This window comes from Desmodus rotundus, chromosome 8 (assembly GCF_022682495.2).
Source record: "Desmodus rotundus isolate HL8 chromosome 8, HLdesRot8A.1, whole genome shotgun sequence".
Classification (NCBI taxonomy): Eukaryota; Metazoa; Chordata; class Mammalia; order Chiroptera; family Phyllostomidae; genus Desmodus; species Desmodus rotundus.
Window position 1 is genome coordinate 89,772,906 of NC_071394.1, and position 16,997 is coordinate 89,789,902.

The 16,997-nt window shown below is 44.8% G+C and overlaps 1 protein-coding gene across 6 annotated transcripts in view; it reads left to right on the forward strand.

The window, feature by feature from the left end:
• The window catches only part of RFT1 (RFT1 glycolipid translocator homolog), a 59,775-nt gene that overhangs the window by 13,374 nt on the left and 29,404 nt on the right, over positions 1-16,997 (forward strand). For 5 of the 6 annotated variants that reach the window (XM_045192195.2, XM_045192191.2, XM_045192189.2 and 2 more), the window contains exons 7-11: positions 1,552-1,746; positions 5,571-5,649; positions 8,779-8,829; positions 9,798-9,928; positions 10,998-11,142. In XM_045192195.2, the coding sequence (XP_045048130.2) occupies positions 1,552-1,746; positions 5,571-5,649; positions 8,779-8,829; positions 9,798-9,928; positions 10,998-11,142 (601 nt within the window). The remainder of the gene's footprint in view (positions 1-1,551; positions 1,747-5,570; positions 5,650-8,778; positions 8,830-9,797; positions 9,929-10,997; positions 11,143-16,997) is intronic. The other variant, XM_045192194.2, reaches the window with a different exon arrangement.

The following is a 16,997-nucleotide window of genomic DNA, read 5'->3' on the forward strand; positions in this document are numbered from 1 at the left end:
GCTTTGTGCACGGCTCCATTCTGGGGGGTCCGCCCTCCTTGCCCCCACCTGTTTGCTGGCTGGATGTGATGCCCTTGTTTGAGGTAAGTCTTTGGCTGGATTTCCTATTCCTTTTTTGTGATCACTTTAAGAAGTAGTAAAATATGTGAGAATTTAGTCTCCGAACTTACGGAATCTTGCCCTACAACTTTTCAAGAAAAACCAGATTGATCTAACAAAGCCAGATACGTTCTGATTCGTTAGATAAGAGTTCTCCTTTCGGATCAACTAGATCTTACCTGTAACCTAAATCAACATGATAATTTTGAGATACCACAGTGCCTCATCTGCAGGCTTATAAGCTTGGGATTTGAGATCACGTCTCTTGCCTGGAGCTTCTGTCACCTGCCTCAGGGGGACTGAGCATGCAGCAAAGGGCCCTCCTCTGAGTGCTCCCCAGGGCTCACCTGCACCACACCTTGCCGGCTTTACATACTGGGCCAGCCCCAGTGCCCTGGCAGTATTTTGGAAAGGAGCATTTGGACATTACCACAGGCAAGGAGAGAGGGTAATATGGAGTCTGTCAAGTGTGTATTTGACCCTGTGATGGGCTCGGAACTCCTAGCTTCATTTCCTTATCTGTCAAGTGGGGATAGTAAGAGTCCCTCTCTCATGTGGTTGTGAGAGCTGGATGAGATGGGGCAGTTTGGGTGCTGTGGCCCACCTGGATGTCCACAGAGACTGCTGGTACCATCACCACCATCACACTGCTGCTCCAAGAGCAGGAATGGCTCCACCGAAGTGTCCCAGCGAGGCCACCCTGATGGCGTTGATGTGAGAGCTCAGCAGTTTAGTCTGGCAGGCCATCCTAAAAGGACCCATGCTCATTCTGCCACGACAGAAGCCTTGACCGTGAGAAGGTTGTGTGTACCTGTCACACACAGTGGCACCATTCCTGCCGGCAAACAGAGCGCAGCCCCGTGCTGGCTACTGGCCAGGATATAGACATGCAGGAAGGAGATGGCTGGGCCTCAGACGCTTCCCCTGCTTTTGGGAGGCAGTGCGTGCAGATGTGAAGCCTGCAGGACTCTCTCCAGGCCTTAGGGTCCTCGTGTTTAAGGAGAGATTATTGGTCTACATGAACTGTGAGGCCCCTCTGAAGACTTAAGGAGTTTTATGAAAGTATTTGAACTTGGGCCAAGAGCTGCTTGTAATAACTTCTTTTGACTGTATGCTTGCTCTGTGCCTGGCATTGTGCCAAGCACTTTGCATGGACTTTTGTCTTTAATACTTACGGTACCCTATGAGACAAATTCTACTGTTTCCATTTTACAGATGAGAAAACAGGTTCAGAGGAGTTAAGTGACTAACCAAAAATCACGCAGCTGGTTTTGGACCCACTTCTCTCTAACTTCTGTCAGTGGACTAACCCAAGTCTGTGGGATTAATCTCTGTGTTATGTAGTCTTCCCAAAGAAATTGGCTTATTGCCTAAAGTAGTTATTTACTTACTTAAAGATTGGGAAGTTCCAGGTAGAACAATTCATTATTCAAGTTTATTTTTTTTAAAAAGAGAAAAGAAATGAGACGGACTTTGAGCGCAGTGGATGACTTGCCGTCAGCAGCGTGCCTAACTGGGCTCTCTGGAGCAGCCTCCTGCGCTGTGGGCTCCCTCACACGGAGTTGGTCAGACAATTACATTCAAACTCAGTTTCACCAGATTGGAAGATTTCGTTTCTATTCTTACAGGATTCCATCTCCTTTAAAGGTACTTATTTAGTCTAAAATTAATGATGATCCCTCCAATAATGACTGCCCTTTATATATCTTTTATATTTTCGACACTTCTGAGGGATTTAATATGAGAGATTTGCTAATATTTAAGTACAGCTGAGGAATTGAACACATCAAGCACTTACTAAGCAGTATTCTGCATTAGGCCCTGCACCAGGTGCCCTGAGTGGGGTTCCCGTCCCCAGAACATGCATTGTGTGGGGGGTTACAATACGATGTGTGCTCAACTGAGAAACGGTGATGGAAGGAGACTTGCCTTGGGGTGGTGAACACACAATGCAATACACAGATAATTTATTGTAGAATTATACCTCTGAAACCTATATAATTTTATTAACCAATGTCACCCCAATAAATTCAATAAAAAATAAATATAAAAAGATACCATCACTAAAAAAAAAAAAAAAGATTTGTATTCAGTGAACTACAGTGAAAGCCAGTGTGTGTGTGTTTGTCTGGTGTTAGAAACACAGACAAAGAATTGATTAATTCCATCTGGGAGCATTAAGGAAGGCTTCATGGAGGAAGCTACTTTTGAGCTGGGCCTTGACACATGGGTGGGCAGAGGTGAATGTGTGTGCGTGGTAGAAATGTACATTTGTGGCTGCAGGGAGGAAAGCATTTTCTCAGAACCTATTATATCATCCCTGTGTTAGAATTCGGGCTGACTGGGATACTTAGGTTGGCTAAACAGTTGGGGAGGGGAAAGAAAGCAAAAGGTAGAGGGAGGGTATGGCCTGCTGGACTAGAACCAGGTAGTGGTGGCCTCACTTCCATGGGGCCTAGTGAAAGGTTTTGAATGGTACCATAATCTAATTGCTTGTATCAAGAAGCTCACCCTCTGTTACAGGTTTATTGAGCATCTCATTTTCTCTCATTCAGTCAGCTCCAGCAGTTAGTACTTCTTCCATTCTGCAGATAAGAAAACTGAGGCCTCGCAAAGAATCTTGGCCATGGCCTTTGCACTAATAAATCAGGAGCTGCAGTTTGAGCCGCAGTCTCTGAGTGTGACTCCGAAACCCAAACCCCACCGTGAGAAGGATGGACTAGAGAGAAGGTTGGAAGTGAAAGAACTCCAACAAGGAGTTGGTGGCAATTGTCCAGATGAGAGAAGTGATGAGAACAGTAGGAGGGGGAAATGGGGACAGGGACAAAGCCAGGGCAGAGTCCATAGCCCTGAAGCAAGAAGGAGAGAAAGGAGTGCTGTGTACGGTTTGGAGACAATGGAGGGCATGGGACAGGACGGGTCCACAGACTCCCTGGTGACTCTTGTCAGTGTGGTGAGCAAATGGCAGGGAGTCAAGAGTCTGGGGAGTGGAAGAGCGAATCAGATTAAACATAGTGAGCCCCAGAGTTCTGATGGCAGACCTTCCCTGGAGGTGCTGCCCATCACCTTCCACCATCCACACTTCAGTTTCTCCATCGCTGCAGGGAGGCGATGGAATGGCTCGTGGTCGGGGGATTCCAGAGAAATTCACAGCCTGTAGACCAGCTCTGCAGTACCGACCTAGCTCTTGTGAAATAGGCCTCTTTTGACTGTCCCAAGAACAAATCCATTCTGAACAGAATTAGTAAAAGCCAAAGAATGCACTTCTGTTCTACCACTCAGCAGAGACGCCTCTGAGAAGAAGCCCAATCTCTGATCTGATTTCCTGCCTCTATGTCCTTAATGAGTCTTTGGACATAGTAAGCAGTGTGGCCATTCCTTCAGAACTGTAGGTCCATTTAAATCGAAGGCATTAGGAGAAAGGAATGCTCAAGTTATCCTATCAGAGACACTGTCATGATTTCATTCCCTTAAAGAACTTTTTTTTAAAGAGCTCAATCATCTTCCCAAACCCATTCATAGCTTACCAGCAAGTAGGCTTCAGGAAGAGCCTTGTGGGCCAGCTGTAACTGTTCATTTCCTTTAAAGAGCGCAGGTAGTGCAGTGCAGAGCCCCCAGGAGCACAGGTGGCAAACACAAGGCCCTCGGGCCGAATCCAGCCCTCCACCTTGTTTTTTCCAGCTCAGCACCTTATTTCTACTTGTTGGCAGTGCTGAACTCTTGCTTACCTGTTAAGGAGTAGTTACATTTATATAGTCCTAAAATTACATTCGGCCCTTTGAAGGCAACTGTGAGGCTGGTGTGTTCCCGGGTGAAAATGAGTTTGACGCTCCTGCCCCAGAGGGTCACCTGGCATGGGGAATATAAGAGAGAGAAGGTGTTGTGCCCCTGGCCCCTGACTAAGGGCAGGAGCAGCACCTCAAACATGGTGTGGTCCACAATGCCCCCTGGTGGTGGTAGGTAGTCTGGTGCTCTTTGTCCTGGGGAAAGGAGATGCCCGGTTTCCTTCTCACTGGGGAAGATTTACTCATGGGCTAGAGCTACCCCTGGTATCTGCTTCAGGTCCAGTGATGCCCTGAAGGAAGTGTACTTTGGGAGGATTCAAGCCTGTCTTTCAGCGTCTGGAAGAAAGGCTCCAAAACCAAAGGGTGAGGAGATTTGAGGACTGGAAATGACTCTTGCTTTTAAGGGGTACTCTAGACTTGCCCTATTCTAAATAGTAGCCACCTGCCACATGAGGCTATGGAGTATTTGGAATTAAGTGAGCTGTAAGGGCAACAGATCCACTGGGTTTCAAAGACTTAATATAAAAATACAATGTGAAATCCCTCTAGTATTTTTTTACATGTTGAAATGATATTTTGGGTTAAATATATTAAAATTAATTTATTATATATGAAATTACCCTGTTTCTTTTTACTGTTCACTATGGCTGCTAGAAAATTTTAAGTTGTATCTGTGGTCTGCATTATACTTTTGCTCTATACAGATGGGCTTTTGGCCAAGAGGAGGAGCCCATGCGACGGGGACAGTTCGCCCTTGGGTTCACTTCTGTGGCCAAAGCTGACCTTTTGGAGAAGTGGAGTGGGCTTGGCCTTTATATGGAGTGGGCACCCCTTTCCTCCCAAAGAGACCCATAAAATCCCGTTTTTCAAAAGTCATCACTTTGAGTTAATAAGAACTTTTTAAAATGCAGGCAACCTAAGATTAAGAACCTAACACCTAGACTGAATATTTTGGGATCCAAGATGCCTTCATGACAAAGGAGGGGACCTCAGAGGGAACTGGGGGGAGGTAGAAGAAAAGAAGTCGTGTCCAGCCAGCTGCCCCAATCCTCTTTTTGTGCTCCGTTCTCTGGCTTTGAGATTGTCTGTCTCTTACGGGTTGACCTCTGCTCTTCCTAAGGACCCCTGGGAATTTTGGAAGAGCCATGTCAGGAGTTTAGTTTCATTTTTTCTTCCCTCTGTCATACCAATTCGGAGTGGTTTATCTGGCATGAGGAACCTGACTTTCTTTTGAAATATACAAGCAAAGCTCATATACTTTATGTAAAGGGATCCTGGATGGCTACATTTAGCATTAAGATGTGGAGTACATGGAGCAGAATTTGTTCTGAAGCTTGGCATGCTTCAGACGTTTTGTAAGGAAAACACTGTGAGCTGTGTGTGCGAGACATGGTCAGCTTACTGTCTGGGTAGCACCCAGGGGACAGCACAGTTTGTAGGGGTCTCCGTGAATGACTCCTGGGCAGGCCCCTCGTAGGGGGCTGTGCTACCTGGAGACTTTGTCTCCAGTTTAGGAATGTAAATTCTTCGCCGGTATTTGTTGGCTGTCTCTAAATGAAAAGGTGGTGTGGACTGTCCAAGGTGGGATTTAGGGACCAAACGACTTTGCCTGTCATGTAGCATTACTGTACTTTTAGACTTGCAGTGCCTGGGATTTGTTTTGTTTTGTTTTGTTTTCTCTTTTAGGCTTTTGTAAATTGGAAAGAGGCTAAATTGACTTGGAGTTTTTTCAAACAGTCTTTCTTGAAACAGATTTTGACAGAAGGTAAGTAAAAGGCCACCCTGAGCAATTAGGAAACCGTAGTGTGAGCACGGGAGTCCCACAGACCTCCCGGTCACTTACAGCCAGCCCGCCTGCTGTCTGCAGCCCCGGCAGAGGCGCCTCAGAGACAGGAGCCTTTCTCTATAAGGAGAGGGGGACTGACAAATTTATTTAGTTTTATTCTTAAGTTGTATAATTAAATCTTTCCACAGCCTTGTAAGAAAGATATTGTCTTTATTTATTATGAATGAGGAAACTGAGCGTCAGTGAGATTATGTAACTTCTTCAGGGTTACAGGCATGAGGAACAACTGAATTTGAATCCAAGTCTGTCTCCAAAACCCCATGTTATATCATTTAAATAAATGTATTACAAAAGTATTATATCAATTATAGGAAAGTTGGAAAATAGAGAAAAATATCTGTATTCTCATTATCCTATTGTAACTTTTTGCACACTTTCTTCTTCTTTTTTTTTTTTGAACTTTTAAAAACCAGGTTTTTATCATTTTATTTTCTTAAACAGTGAGATTCACCTGCATAGTAGTTTGGTCAACCTTCCAACTTTCCAAGGCTTTCCAGTGTAACAGTGACAGAGCTCTCGATGCAGAGGGCCAGCAAGGAGCTAAAAGTACATCTTGTTTTTCTATGTATGTATGTATATTGGTTTATTTATACCCAGCTTTAGTTGGAAGAATGAGATTTGAGGCAGCTATAAGCTGCTGAAGGTACTACAATAGTTTCTCTCTATATAAACTTCATAAAAGATTCATATGTCTATACACCTATATATCTCTTACTGAACACATTTTTAAATCTTTTTAAAAGTTATCTTTTAATTATAAAAATAATATAACTTCCTTACCAAAACTTGGGAAAATAAAGTTGCAATAATTCTAGCATACTATAACCATCACTGTTATTCTCCTTCCCTTCACCGCATCTTTACTTTTTTACTAATTGTATTTCCAAAGGGAAGTAACTCCCCGTACACCTCACTTTTCCTGTCTGAGTTAAGGGATAGGACCAGCAGGTATCTGAAGGCTCCCTGAGCTTTGAGAGTACGTGTTTTAGCCCGAGCCTACAACATCTCCATTACAAAACTGAAACCGTTTGCAGGACTTTTAGGGGAAACAAGGCTCAGAGCCTTTGCAGAGCTGAGTGAAGGTCCCTTAACTGTAAGTTTCTTAAGAGCAGGGAGGGTGCTGGTCACCACTGTCTCCCCAGCACCCTTCTGGGCCTGGCACATGATAGGTGTTCGGCAAGTACTTGTTGATAAAGAAAGGTGTCTGTAGTGCAGTTGTTGTATTGTGATACTTCCTCTCAAACTGTTAGTTTCAGAAAGGGCATTTGCTTATATGTACTTTTTTCCTCCCAAAGGTTTAAGAGCAGTTTAAATGAGTTGAGGAATGGACCCAGTCCAAACAATGGCCCTAAATTGGTTGTCTGGATTTCAGTGGCTAGACGTGTGTGCCAGGCCTGAACGTGGTACTGATTGCTTGCTCGCTCGCTGCACAGTCGGGCCGCCCTGGCCTGACTGGCAGAGGGCCATTAGGAACTTCTCAGGGCCTCCATCTCCATGGCTGTGATATAAGGAAGTGGCTTGACAAGGACCCCCAGATTCTTTTAATCTAAAAACTACAGCTGTAAAAAAGTTGAAATCATTCATTGCAGTAGCAAAAATGTGTGTGCTGTTACCTTCTGCCCCCATATTTCCTGAACACTCTGTGCCAGGTGCTGAGAACACACAGATGAATGAGTAACAGGCCACGGTCTCAAGGAGCTCATTCTCTCATCAAAGACGCACATTTTTGTGTGTGGTTAACTCTGATACAGAGCTGTGAGAACTGTACTTGAAAACGTGAGCTCATTCACCAGACATCTCTTCAGTACCTAGCACTCTGCTGGGAAACCAGGGTCAAAGAGATGACTGAGACATGGTTCCTGCCCTCAGGGAACTTACAGGGTACAGGGAGGACAGGCCTATTGTGCCAGAACACAAGGAGTTCCCTGCAGAAATGCCATTCTAGGAGATGAGATGCCAAGAGCTAGCATGACTCAGAGCAGCTGGAGGGGCTGAAACCTAGGAAGGTGTGGCAGAGAGTGACCATGTGATGGTGGGAGGTAGGAATGAGGTTGGTGAAAGATAGCTTGGGGGATAGTTCATAAATGGTTTCAAATGCATAATTAAGGAGCCTGGACTTTTCACTAACATTGAGGAGTCATTTAAAGGTGTGAAAGCAGAGATTGACTAAAGAGCTAGATTTGTAAAAGATAGAACCGTTGGCAGTGAGGATGGATTGTAGCAGTACAGAGACACAGGTGGGAGTGAATACAGCCGTGGGTCCAGTGCCTGGTAGAACCCACGGAGGCCCCTGCTGTAGATGCAGTGGCTTGGAGATTGTAGGGAGGCAAGGGCCAGAGAGACCTGAGAGACGATCACTGCTTCTTATCTCTTCATACTGCTCCCCCGACCCCCATCAAGTTCCTAGGTAGTGAGAATTTGCCCTACGTGGCTATGGGCACTCTTCAGTGCTCTGTCTCCATAATGGTCAGTGCTTTCCATTCACAGACAGTAGGAAAATTCATAAAAATTGGGGATGGGGAGTGGGGCTCTGGGCTGGTATCTTCATCCTGAAGGCATTTAACTTAGATTTGAATCATGAACTTGGGCTCCACAGCCTTGCCAACCTCCACAGAGCGTTCTCCACCGAGAGGAAACTTCTAATGAGTCTGTGCACATCACCATGGACCTTTCATTTTACAGCATCTCCACTCAAATTATCTGACCTCCCTTAAAACTTGGGACAGTTATCTTCATTATTAATGTTTTAGTAATCTCCCCATACTTAAAAAAAAACTTATCACACTGATTTTATGGATTTTGTTTTGTTTTATTTTTAACTGTTTTGGAGATTTGCTGTCAGTAAATCTCCCAGCATTTTCTGAATTGTTACTATTTCGAGGTTATTTGAAATCAACATTAGGACAAAGACTGTTTCTTTAATTGATTATCTAATTTTTCTCCTTTGAGAGTATTTGTCAACAGGAAAATGGATAGACGCTAAGAGAAAAGGAAACAAGAAAATAATGTGCAGTTGAGATGCTAATTATTTTGCTTTTCTATTCGCAGGGGAACGATATGTGATGACATTTTTGAATGTTTTAAATTTTGGCGATCAAGGTAAGGTGAAATTCGGTAGTGTTTTTTAATTACAGAGGAATACTGTTAGTAGATACTTTCTAATATTTGTCTTTGCATTTTGATATGTTCAATGAAAATGAACCTAAGGTTTATAAAAAATAAAGATGATAAAAACATGAATCCTGAAGACTGAAAGTTGTAGGCCTTTATAAATACATGCAGTGTACGGACTCTCCCTTTTCTCTTTTTTTTTAAATATATTTTTTAAATTTATTTTTTGAAGAGAGGGGAAGGGAGGGAGAAAGAGAGGGAGGGAAACATTGATGTGTGAGAGATACATCGAGGGGTTGCCTCTCACACCCCCTCAACCTGGGACCTGGCCCACAACCCAGGCAGGTGTCCTGAGTGGGAATTGAACTTGTGATCTTTCAGCTTGCAGGCCGGCACTCAATCCACTGAGCCACATCGGCCAGGGCTGATTCTCCCTTTTCATGACTTGGGTGGCAGGTTCTCTGTTGAGACCCCCACCCTTACCCTGCTTTCTGCAGAGCTCTTATGCTCATTTTGGGGGTGGGAAGGTGTTAAGAGAAGAGGGAGCCCATCATCACAGTCATAAAGATTCGCCCCATGTTTGTGTGTCTAGACAGGTCTTAATGTTTTTTTATATTTATTTTTTTAACATAACCTCAGAGTAGTGGAAATAAAAATAGATAAAATCAACTTGGTATTAGTGACTTTTATTTAAGAACTCTCACAATAGAAGAGTTCTGTGTCTTGACTATCAGAGTCAGTATCCTGGTTGCAATGTTGTACTATAGTTTTGCACGGTGTCACCATTCAGAGAAACTGGGTAAAGAGTACCCGGATCTCTGTTTTTTCTTATAACTACATGTGACTATCGTTATCTCAAAGTTTCACTTAAAAAAGAAAATCAGAAAACAAGTGAACAGTACTGTGAACATTCAAAGAGGAAAGCCGGGCAGATTGTTGTTCCTTCTGTTTTGCAGGTATATATGATGTCGTGAATAATCTTGGCTCCCTTGTGGCCAGATTAATTTTCCAGCCAATAGAGGAGAGTTTTTATTTATTCTTTGCTAAGGTGCTGGAGAGAGAAAAGGACGCCACACTTCAGAAGCAGGTAGTCTTGGTTCTTTTGTCACTGTCTCAAATAATTCTTTAATTGCGAGCTAAATCGACAGGAATGTGGAGCAGTCTATTTCCCTCCTGTCTGATCTGAAATTTTCTTCTAGATTTCATTTTCTATACACTCTGAACGATGGCTCACTTCTCTCACAGCCTTCTCCCCTTCTCAATGGCTGGCCCTTTCTTTTCACCCTTTGTCCTTCTCTGTGACCCTATTCTTGACCCAGCCCTCTCAGAACTCTTGATGGCTGTCCGCAGTGCAGCGCTGACCGCCTCCCATGCTCTAGTCTTAGGTGTGAGACCCGAAGGTGAGCCCAGGGATGCAGAGGCTGGGGCAAGGCTGACATAGAACCTGGGAGGGGAAGACCTGGTCCTTCGGTCTGTCACCACACCAGGTGTCTCAGCGTCTTAAGGACTGAGCAGTGCTCACAGCAACATTCTGACCGTGAGAACCTACACACTCCAGATGGCAAATACAGAAGAGCTTTTAATCCAGGAGTATTTGGTTGTATAAACTTCCCTTTTTCTAAACCCACTGAAAATGCCTGGCTTATTTTAGAATTAAAAGCAAGCTAAGCTGGCCTCTTACATGTCCTAGAAGACATTTTGCAAAACACAGGTTATGCACAGTATCTCACAATGAGCTAATCTCGTTCTCTATTTGATTTAGGAATATTTTCCTTAGTGCATTGACAGGAACCTCAGGATTTGGAGATGTTTGTCAGGAGAAGCACACTGGCAAAGCTGGCTAGCACTGTAAAAATTTGCTATCCCATTTAAGAATAAATATCAGAGGGGAAAGTGAGTGTTTCCTAAGCAACGTTTGAAATAATTTATCCTAAGTGAGTCAAAAATTGAACCTCCCCATAACTCCCGAAGGAGGCACACATCACCATTTTCCCTCCGTCTGCTGACCGGCAGGAACAAACACAGGCTGCAGCACGGAGGCCACGCCCCTCACTGATTGAAAGAGTGGTCTGTGAACCAGCAAAGGGGAAGGCCAGCTGGGAAGTTTTTCTTTAGCTCATGATTCATCCAACTTACTTCCTTCTCTCTGGCACCAGGAGGACGTTGCTGTGGCTGCTGCGGTTTTGGAGTCCCTGCTCAAGCTGGCCCTGCTAGCCGGCCTGACCATCACTGTTTTTGGCTTTGCCTACTCTCAGCTGGCTTTGGATATCTATGGAGGAGCCATGCTTAGCTCAGGATCAGGTATGCACAAGCGTTGCCATGTTTGTTCTAATATCTGAACAGAAATGGGAAAGTCTTATGAAATTGAAGAACTTGTGCACACACGGTTGCCATCTGTGTCATGTAGCAAGAATGGTCCATGGCTGTGGCTGTGTGGGGGACTGTTCCCCTCACAGGAGGTCAGACCAGCTCAGGGTGCGGTTGGAGGCTTTGGCACCAGGTCAATCAGTTCCACAACCTTACTTGAGGTTCTTAAGAACCCTTGGCTTTCCTCTTAGGCCTAAACTGTGATTTGCCAAGCTCCCCCTGTGCTCCCCCTGGGATGAGGGAGGAAGGCTGAGAGCAGGCTCTAATGAGCCTCCACTTAGTACTGAACACATCTGAAGATAGGAAATACCATATAAGTCTCACAGCCTGATGCATAAAAGCCTTTGAAGGATAACCCAGAGCCATTTGCAGAGAATAAAATTGATCTCTGCAAATAAAATTATATATATAATCCAGTGGCTTGATTTTGAAAGGAGAAAAGTATTGACTGTGTTGAACTTTGAAACATCGGGTGCCCAGGCCAGTAAGCATCTCACAGCTCTTGCTAGGCCCTGGGGACATCACCAGTTTCAAAACGCGCTGGGCCACAGGCTGGCAGTCCACTTGCCGTGTTTCATCTTGGGTTTCGCAGAGGTGGTTTTCATTCCTCAGGTCACTAGACGAGAACCCTGACGACTTCTTTCTGCTGTCTGGTCTCAATGTAAAGAGCTTTGTCAATTGCCATTTTACAAGTTCACTGGCAGGCTTTTGTCCCCACTATAATGAGCCCAAACTTTTGGAATTAGGGAAAGAAGGTCCAAATTTCTAGCCTTCAACGAGAGTCATTAAGTTTGGAGAAACACGTGCTGTGAAACCAGCGCTGGGGTTTGCAGCTCCCTGGGGCTCGAACTCTGAGAGGTGCATTTCTATCAGGCAGCTGCAGGGAGGCCTCAGTAGGAAGCCATTAGTGAGTTAGTGTGCAGAGACTGGGCACTCAGCGATTTCACAGCAGCTCTGCCCCTCTAGAAAGGTAATCACTGAAGAGCAGCCTTTAATGTGACCTAGTCATAGGACATTGCCATGGGCAGAGAGGGCTGTCCCATCAGTACAGTGTTCACTGACAGGTCATTATTCATAGGAAACGTGGGAACAAACGACTGCATTGTGCAGTCCTTTTACTCAAGTGAGATGCTGGTGCCAGTTTTGAACGTTGATATTATCAATTAAAAGGGCCAGTGTTAGTAGATTGTTAAGGTAGTAAATTCTGTCTTTAATGGTTTATGTCAGGGACATTAGTAACTTTGGACTCAAAAAGATACTCTCTCAGCGTCATCTTCAGAGAGTAGAGTCTTGAGAACGATCCAGTTCCTAGTCTGTGAAACAAACGTGGGTTTGGGGAGCCACTGAGGGTCTTCAGGACTTGTCATCATCTCTTGCCCGGCTCAGGGCTGTATCAGCGTCACCATCCCAGCAGGGTCTCCTAGTATTGTCTCCTCTTTGTAGCTACCTCTCCTTCAGACCAAACCACAGCTCTCCGCAAAGCCTGTCGTGGCATTTGGTTGGGTGAGTGTGTCTCCCCAGGGTGCCTGCTGGCTTTCCTTCCCTTGTCTCTACGCCCCTTCGCCCCTTCATCTCCTTGCCCTGCTCCTGACTCCGTGGACCACTGCTGCGTATCTGAACGCCTTTCCTGTGCCAGAAAATACTAACACTGCTGCTCCCCCAACCCTCAGCGATTTTTGCTCACTAAATATTTCACAAAACAACTTTTTCCAGAAAGTCTTCCTGAACTAACCAGAAAAGAATAGCACGTCTCCGTGCTTCAGCCAACCACCTTAGTTTTGAAAGTGGGACTTGCACAACTGCTGTCCTCAGTTGCCCCAGATGCAGGTTGACCTGTCTTCACCCATGAGGTGGACTTGCCTGTGACCTGAATTGGCCTCTTACACTCTCGATCCTCTGCACTTCTGAAACCGGAAAAGACACCGGCGTTCGGGCTGCCTGTCACTACCAATCCCAATAAGCAATGACAGCGATTGAATCTTTATGGGCACTTTATTCAGATGGCCAGCTATCTGAGATGATGGCGGGTTCATACCCTAACAGACCATCTTCCCTTCTCTTTCCAGGCTAGACACTTTATAACAGGGAATAAACAAGGTACGGTGAGGGCTTTGAGATTCAGGGAGGATTAGGTGAAAGAAGCTGCAACATTCTTGTCCTGGGCAGTTAGCTGTTCCCAGGGGCTGGTGGTCATCTGTCTTCTCCCGGATGCTTCCAGTTGTCCCCAGGCGGTAATCTTTAGCGGTGCCCCAGGAGGTCAGCTGTTTTCCCGGGAGCCAGGACGGGCCTTATCTTAGTTTCTGAAACAAAAGCTTTAACATACACATTACTTGCTAGACTTACAATTTTTTACCTTAAGCTAAAATTTTTCAACTTTTGGGTCCTCTATCACTTCCATCTCCAAATGTGGGACCTGGACACCACATAGACAGGCTTTTGTGGGGGGTGCTGTGGTTCTGCTCTGCAGTGTTTGGGGTTAGCACTATATGTAATTAGGGAATTTGTAAGTGCTCTAGTGACTCTTCTCAGAACTCTTTTTCATACCTAGCTTTTCCATCCTCAAGAAAATCACACATTCACTGAATTTCCCTGACATTTGTCACATTTATCTCTTAGGTGCTTCTCTCTCTTGCTCTTTCTTCTTAAATTCTGTTTTTTTTTCCTTCTCTGGCCCCTTGTATTAATTGCCTAGGGTTGAAATAACAATGTACCACAAATTGGATGGATAACACAACAGAAATGTATTGTCTTACAGTTTGGGAGGTCAAGTCCAAAATCAGGCTTTAAGCAAGGCCAGGCTGTCTGCTGGCTACAGCTCCAGAGGAGGAATCCTTCCTTGCCTCTTCCAGCTTCTAGGGTTTGTCAACGGCCCTTGACTTACAGAGACATTCATTACTCCAGTCACATTGCTGCCTTCTCCCTGTGTCTTCACATCATCTTCCCTCTGTGAGTGTCTATCTCTGTCCAACCTTCCCCTTTTCACAAGCACACCGGTCATCATGGATCAGGGCCCACCCTGATGACCCCATTTTAACTTTAACTTATCTCTCTCTAAGATCCAATTTCCAAATGATAGGACTTCAGCGTATTTGGGGTGAGAGAGGGGCATATAATTCAACCTATAAACACTTCTCAATTCAATCCATAGTTTAAAGTTCCATCCAGGAATTTCCCATTCTCCACCTCTTTCCCCCAAATTGATTCAAAGCCCTTTCACTTGAATCGGTGTTTCATGCAAGAGTTCGTGTTCTCCAAGTAATGCAAAGCAGTTCCTGTCCGCCTTCAGGTAGACCCACATACACCGTTAGTTTTCAGTTACCAAGTGAGAGGTGTGTGTTACGAGAAGAGCCCCGTTTCCTTCTGCCAGATTGGAGAGGATGAAGAAAAGCCGGAAGCACACTGTGCAGGGCCTCGAGCCACCCCAGGGCAGACCCTGGTCCCCACCTCCTCGACTGCAGTTTCCCCTCCGCGGCAGTGGGGGCCAGGCTACCTTCTGCAGCAGCTTGGGGGATGAAGTGCAACAAGATGATAAAGTGAGGAGCACAAGAAAGGGCCATGTAAGATAGTTTTTGTTGGGCGTCAGGGCAGCCTGTTGGTACTCCATTGGTAATTTTTGATGCCATAAAACTGTTTATGATCCCCACGGCACAGAGGTCCTTCATGTCAAGCAGCTTTCGTAAACCACGAATGAATTCCAGATCCTGAGACACTAGATCTTCAATCTCTCTGCCCCGCCTTTTCTTTTAGTGGTTAAGTTTTTTCTTTATTGAGGTCTAATTTACATAAAATAAGATACTGTGCTCTCGAGAGTACAGTTTGATGAATTTTGACAAATGTATAAACCCACGTAACCACCATTCAGATTAACATATAGAACATTTCTATTACCCCAGAAAGTTCTCTCAGGACCCTTCCCAGCCAGCTCTCTGCCTTCCCCTCCAAAATAACCACTGTTCTGACTTCTTTTTTCTTTCTTAAGTATATTTTATGGATTATGCTATTACATTTTTCCCATTTTTTCTCCCCTTCATTCCCCTCCACCCTACATCCCCCCACCCTCCAGCATTCCCCTCCCCACCCTCAGTTCATGTCCATGGGTCATACATATAAGTTCTTTGGCTTCTCCATTTCCCATACTATTCTTAACCTTCCCTATTTTATACCTACCATATATGTTTCTTACTCCCTGTACCTTTACTCCCTGCCCTACCCCCTCCCCCTCCCTGCTGATAACCCTCCATGTGATCTCCATTTCTGTGATTCTGTTCCTGTTCCAGTTGTTTGCTTCGTTTGTTTTCATTTTAGGTTCAGTTGTTGATAGTTGTGAGTTTGTTGTCATTTTAATGTTCATCATTTTGATCTTTTTCTTAGATAGATCCCTTTAACATTTCATATAATAATGGCTTGGTGATGATGAACTCCTTTAACTTGACCTTATCTGGGAAGCACTTATCTGCCCTCCCATTCTAAATGATAGCTTTGCTGGGTAGAGTAATCTTGGATGTAGGTCCTTGCCTTTCATGACTTCAAATACTTCTTTCTAGCCCCTTCTTGCCTATAAGGTTTCTTTTGAGAAATCAGCTGATGGTCTTATGGGCACTCCTTTGTAGGTAACTGTCTCCTTTTCTCTTGCTGCTTTTAAGATTCTGTCCTTCTCTTTAATCTTGGGTAATGTAATTATGATGTGCCTTGGTGTGTGCTTCCTTGGGTCCAACTTCTTTGGGACTCTTTGAGCTTCCTGGACTTCCTAGAAGTCTATTTTCTTTGCCATATTAGGAAAGTTCTCCTTCATTATGTTTTCAAATAAGTTTTCAATTTCTTGCTCTTCCTCTTCTCCTTCTGGCCCCCCTATGATTTGGATGTTGGAACATTTAAAGTTGCCCCAGAGTTTCCTCAGCCTCTCCTCATTTTTTTTGAATTCTTGTTTCTTCATTCTGTTCTGGTCGAACGTTTATTTCTTCCTTCTGCTCCAGACCGTTGATTTGAGTCCCAGTTTCCTTCCCTTTACTATTGATTCCCTGTATATTTTCCTTTATTTCACTTTGTATAGCCTTCACTTCTTCCTCTATTTTGTGGTCATACTCAACCATTTCTGTGAGCATCCCGATTACCAATATTTTGAACTATGCATCTGTTAGGTTGGCTATCTCCTTGTCACTTAGTTCTATTTTTGGAGCTTTTATCTGTTCTTTCAGAATCTGTTCTTTCTGTTCTTTTTGGGCCATATTTCTTTGTCTCAGTGCGTCTGTAATGTTGTAAGTAAGGGGCGGAACCTTAAGTATTCGCCAGAGCAGGGCAACCCTCTGTGTCGTGGCACTGTGTTTAGGGGAGGGATCTGAAAGGGAACAATGCCACTTGCTTGGCTCTTGGCTGGCTTTCAGTTACTTCTCATGCTGCCCACCAGCAAATTGCCCTTCTGGTGCTGATTTCTGGGTGGGTGGGTTTGTGTACGTTCTAGGACCCTGTGGGTCTCTCCAGCGAACTTTCCTGTGAGGCTGGGTGTTTCTCCTCCTGCCAGTGTAACCCCCACAGATCTTTACAGCCAGAGCTTTTGAGGCTTCATTTCCTCGCACTGGATCCCTGGGTTGCGTGGTCTGTCTCGCTCCCCAGTTGTTCCTTCTGTTTTATCTGCACACACATGTGGGACTGCCCAGTCTGCCAGCCACCACCTCTCGCACCTAGTCCTCCAGCCTCCACCTTGCCGGGAGGCCTCTCTGCCCTGGCTGCCCTTCTCTGCCCCTCCTATCTAGATGAATGTTTCTTCTTTAACTCCTTGGTTGTTGGACTTC